A 5,706-nucleotide genomic window follows, 5' to 3' on the forward strand; every position below is an offset into this window, starting at 1 on the left:
ATAGTCTTTCAAATAAATATGCTGCGTATTGGCTCAGCCAGTGAGATTTGTCACACATACACATGCAAAATATATTTGAAAGACTTATCTGTCATGTAAGTTTTTTAAAACTATTTCCCCTCATTGTAACTTTCTGGCAATTAAGACTACTGATTTACACGATAGCGATTTAATCTATTGTCTTGAGAATCAGACGGATGTGACGTTTGGTCTTTATCTTTCCTTTTAAATGAACAAGAGTTCCTGGCTTGTACAAAAACAGACCAAAGCCATTCCAGTCCTGTCTTCTGAAGGAACACGGGAACAATGGTGTTGTAGGCTATAGGTGGTAACCGGAGGAGCTCCTTGTTCACGTGCAAGAGGAATCTCGCACAGAAGAAGGTACATTAATTTCTAATTAAGCCAGTGATAAAATTATAGAGCGTTACATACTGGTAGACCTTATTTGATTGTGTTCTGATTTGGTAGTGGCACCTGCTCTATTAGAATTGGGGGAAACTTCAGGTCTGCAGCTTAGAACAGACTGGGAGGTGGAAGGGGGCTGAAGAGAAAGGTTTATACCCTGTCTTTTTTTCTTTGCCTGCTTTGTAAAACTGAAGGGTTAAAAAGAAAAGCAATATCTGATTTGGTCACAATGACACAGTGCATGCACTAAAAATACACTAGCAAGTGTGTAATCTGAGAATAATGCCTATTGTTTTCTTTACCATTACTCTGTAGTCACATTCCCATGCAGTTGCCACTTCTGAGCTATCTTGCAGCAGTAACAGCCTTATGTCAGATTGGCATTTGCAGCATTATATTAGACTGAGTTTTATAATAGATCTTTCTTTTCCTGCCTTTTGTAAATAAGGCAAACTCGATGTTTGTTTATGTGGCTGTGAATTGGACCTACATAATTGACATCAATAAGAAGTGTGTGTCTGTAAACTGAAATCAGAATTTGTCTTTGCAAAATGTATTCTAGTCTTTAATTGGAGGGTCTTTTAGAGAAAGGCATGTCTGGTCTCCTGGCATTAATATATTAAAGTATGGTATATTTAAGCCTTTCTAGTTGCTTATATGATCACTGAAATTTACTTGCTTAAATGGAGCTCCCTACAGCTTTCATCCATTAATGGCTAACGTCTTGCCACAAAATGCATCTGTAATTCACCATCTGCATGACACTCATAACCTATTATTATTTTTAAAGGCCTGGCAGTACAGGAGGTAGTTTATAGACATATGGAGAGCGAAAGCTGACATTTTGGTTGTAGAAAGCAGGAGGCAATGCTAAAACTGATTTTGATGAATGGAAGTTTTCCCTCAGGTCTCTGATCTCTGCATGATTTCCCCCCCTTTACTTCTTGCCCCTTATCTCAGGCATATTATCACCCTGAAGTCAGTGGATTATAAGCATGTGGTTATAATGGTCTGCCAGCCAGAACTGTTGGCTGCTGCGAAACCTATATATTCTGTCCCTTCATGGATGTTTGGGCAGGACGCAAACCTCATGCAGCAGAGATGACTTCTCCTGGAGTCAAGTTGGCTGATCCAATCTAGTGTGCTTCTTCATGTCAGGTTGTCTGATGAATAATGCTGCCTATTGAAGGGCTTTGTGTGTGCAATGTATTAACTCAGGTAGATCAGGATGTGTGTGTATGTTGGGTTGCATTTTCTGTGGAGGTAGCCCACATTTCCCTGCAACGAGCAGTGAAAATAGGAATAAAGAACGGTTATTCTCCTATGTTGCCTATTTAAAGAAGCATAGGTGGGTAACCAAATTACTGTGAAAGTCTGCATGGATTACGGCTATCTGAAATGTTGTAGAACCTCAAAAATAACTTTATAAAGAAAGGATAGAAAATAGTGAGTTGTTGTGAAACAGACTGAACGCCCCAAACTAAGCATATTCTAATCTCTCTCTTTCTGAATTTTGACAGATGCTCCTCTTGGCAGTGCTGCTAACAAACCTGCTGCTGGCCACGGTAATATCAGGTAGGAAAACATGCTTACTTTCCTGGTTTCTAGGAGCTTGAATATGTTTTCACTGTTCCTTTTGTAAGATTCCCCCGCTACCACCTGCTTTTTGCCCATCTAATCCTGCAGTCCTGGCTTGGGCAATATTCTCATCATGCTGAAGCCATTGATAAAGTTACTCCTTTTGTCTCTTTACCTTGCAACAAGCACTATGTTGGGTCACAAGGAGTCCCTGAAGTCAGTGATGTTTGGCTGAACAAATTATGGGGCTTTGCTACTGCCCTATTGATTTTAATGGGATTGCAGGCAGGCACAAATGAATGAACGCACAACATTCCTCAAAGGATCAGGACTGAAATTACCCATGTGAGGTTTGGGCCAGTAGAAATAAAGCAAAAAAACCATTTCACTAATGCACATAATAAAAAAAATCTGTGCTTGATCCTATGGAATGTCATGCCAGGCATACAGTCTGCCTAGAAGCTAGAGCTGAAGGTCCAGGGCATGCAATGATCAATGGTGATAAAATCCAGCCGATAAATTCCTGAACTACAAAATTATTGTTTTACGTTGCGAGTTATGTTGTGTTTTGGTATCCAGGATCATCAGGTTCTTTGCTTCAGGAGTCATCAGTTTCCCGTTGCAGCCTTTTTGGGAATGATCACATCAAAACTTTTGATGGTTCTTTCTACAATTTTGCTGGGGACTGCAGTTACCTCCTTGCTGGGGACTGTCACAAGCGCTCCTTCACACTCTTAGGTGAGTCTGAGCAAGATACCAAGAAGTAACAAATGCAAAATGTTGTAGGGATGTGGCATTGCACTTGTGCTGGGTTCCATCACTGAGAAGAAAAGACAAAAAGTTGTCCTTTGTCAGATAGGATGGACCTCTGCATAAAAGGATCTTGTTTTTCTTTGTTTTTTTTGAAAGTAGGATTACTTCTGAGGAAACACTGTCACTTTGGCTTCTGTTATCCCTTGGTAATATAGCTTAACTAAGCTGCCAAGGAATGGAGATTTTCTTACTGGCTCTTCTAAAGAGGGAAAGTGAGACCTTTTTTAATTTTGAATATGCTAGGGGAATGTGGCTGTTAAAGCTGAGTACAGGAATAGGAACTACACAACCCTGTAGAACTAATTTTACCTGTTTGCTAAATTCCCCCAGTAAGAAAAATCCCATCCTGCAGGACAAAAAGCGTTTGAATTAGCATGAGCCTCTGCAGTGTTATTCTTGGGGATGGGCAAGAGATTATATGAGAACCAAAACTGTGTATTACTTTAATACCAAACTCTTCTGGTAGATATTCTTATACTCACTAATAAATATTGTGTATTAGTCATAGTTCAAGATGACTTTTTACTGACTACAAGTAAAATGAAATAAACTGATCCCATCACTCTGAAAAGGATCCATATACCAATTTAAATAATTTTCTTCTTCTACTTGAACAACTTGATACAAATTTTTTTGTATATAGGAGAACCCACCAGCATATGTGAAGTATAAATTGATTGCAGTATTTTCTGTGATCTATTAAATCTTTAAAAAAAAAAAACCAAACCACCAAACCATCAGGAGCAGACACTTTATGTTCATATTGGGCACATAAGCATGGCATAATCTTTTTTTTGATTCCTATCTTAGTATATGTGTGTGGGTGGACACCTGGCTGTGAAGTGCAATCTACATTGTTGAGTAAAGTGTCTAGGTCTGTGCAGAGCTGGAGGTCCAGAATGAGTGGTGCACTGCACAAGGAGCTGCTGTAAAGTCAAAGCTAGACAACAGGCAAAAGCAGAGAAAGAGCTATGTCTGACCCCCCACTCTCTTCTCTCTCAGAGCTTAAGAAAGTTGTCTCCATCTCAATGTGCTGCTCCTTTTGAAAAATTCAGAGGGAGTCCCCGCCCCGAGTTGGATAGCCAATATTGGCATCCACCCCTTAAAGACCAGTTGAGATGGTTAGAGGGCTTATCAAGAATGAAGATATCCTGGCTCAGTTCTTCCACCAGTTCAACGGATTCAAACCCCTTCCCTTACCGCTGATCTATGGGTTGTTCTTGGGAAGAAACTAGGAGAGGAAAGAGCAAGGCAGATCATTGGGCACATCTCATGAAAACTTCTCCAGTGTGCGTGGTAGGACGGAGAATTCACTGGCTAGAGACAGTAACGGGGAGAGTGTGAGTCCACAGCCAGTGCCAGGTCATGTGCCTGCCAGTGGCTGATGCCAGCCCTCATCTTGGGACTATCTGTCCATTTCACGTTAAACAACTATGGGATAAATAGATAGATGGCTTCTGGAAAATGTTAGATGGTATGCTCCTAACCCTGCATTGTGTACTTACAAGTTGTCCCCAGTCCCAGAACTAACAGTATATGCTTATGTCTCATCTCTTCAGGTGACTACCAGGATGGGGAGAAAATTGGTTTCTCTATGTATCTTGGAGAATATTTCAATCTTCACTTCTCTTTAGATGGAGGTGTGATGCAGGAAGACAAAAGGTACCTGTGGGAACAAGTATTCCAGCAGAAAAAAGACACTAATGTTTTTTGTGTGTCATGTTCTGAGAAATTCCTATTTTTCTTCACAGGGTTTCCATACCTTTTGCCTCCAATGGCATATTTATAGAGAAGGAGGCAGGTTACTATAAAATATCCAGTGATGAGCATGGCTTTGTGGTGAAGATTGATATCAGTGGGAATATTCAGATACTCCTTCAAGAAAAGCACTATAATAAGACCTGTGGGTTGTGTGGCAACTTTAATAAATTTGCTGAAGATGACTTCAGAACTCAGGAAGGTAAGACTATGACTAACTGATTGTATTTTAATGTATGCTCTGCACACTTTTCCTGATGGGTGATTCAACAAAGGTTTTGCTGATCCAGCAAGATGTTTCTATAAAACCTGTCACGTACCTCATCTTGGTGTGCTGAAAAGCTGTCTAAGTTCTTTCATCTTCTGTTCTCCTGAAAGGAAATTGCTGTCACATCTCATTCCTCAGCAAAGCCCAGAAATCTGAATTTAACACTTTTAGAAACCTTGAATCTTGAAATACAAAGATAAAGCTATGGGCTAAACAATGTGCAATATCATGTGTGGGGAGACTGACTAGGAGAAGACCCAGTAAAAAAGATGTGAGGAACGCTTGTTGATTCAACTTCTAACTTTTCATAAGTTAGACAAGTGGGAGTTGCAATAACAGAATAGTAAATCTTGGGGGCTGCTACTGGCAGGTTTGTACTTGGATTTGGCATGGGATGCTGTTCCATAAAGTGGTTACATTTTAATGACATTTCCCAGTCTATATGCACTGTTGGATTGGAGGTGTGCCTTATATCACACTATAGGGAGAAACAAGACTGCTTTTGCTGCTCCATACACCTTTTTTGCAAAGTCTGCCAGTGTGGGTGAAGACTAAGAGTTTTGGAAAAGCCCTGAACATGACTTTGAAGGACTGATCTTGATTTGTGGTATTTCAGAGTGTCTTTTAATTCTTAGCACTTACCTGAAGAGGTTTAGAGTAAAGTTAGTTAATACTTTACATTATCAATTTAACATATTAATGTATGTATTAAAAATAAATGATACAGAATATAGAAAGGGAGACAAAGAAACTTGGAGAAGAGCCTAGCAGGGCTCTAGAGATGTGTCTTACTGACACTTGGGATACATTGAAGCTATGCTTGTGTACAGGACCCCCCCACCCCCCCCCCTCACTACACCCGATAGTCTCATGTTTTTCTTGTC

General features: G+C 40.1%; 1 protein-coding gene across 1 annotated transcript in view; it reads left to right on the forward strand.

Annotated features, from left to right (window-relative positions):
* Positions 1-299: 299 nt before the first annotated feature.
* The window catches only part of VWF (von Willebrand factor), a 144,874-nt gene continuing 139,467 nt past the window's right edge, over positions 300-5,706 (forward strand). Inside the window, exons 1-5 of the mRNA XM_010575325.1 lie at positions 300-381; positions 1,926-1,980; positions 2,563-2,721; positions 4,356-4,458; positions 4,548-4,756. Of these exons, the coding sequence (XP_010573627.1) occupies positions 1,926-1,980; positions 2,563-2,721; positions 4,356-4,458; positions 4,548-4,756 (526 nt within the window). The 5' untranslated portion in view covers positions 300-381. The remainder of the gene's footprint in view (positions 382-1,925; positions 1,981-2,562; positions 2,722-4,355; positions 4,459-4,547; positions 4,757-5,706) is intronic.

Source organism: Haliaeetus leucocephalus, unplaced genomic scaffold (genome assembly GCF_000737465.1).
Source record: "Haliaeetus leucocephalus isolate CR32 unplaced genomic scaffold, Haliaeetus_leucocephalus-4.0 Scaffold473, whole genome shotgun sequence".
Lineage (NCBI taxonomy): Eukaryota > Metazoa > Chordata > Aves > Accipitriformes > Accipitridae > Haliaeetus > Haliaeetus leucocephalus.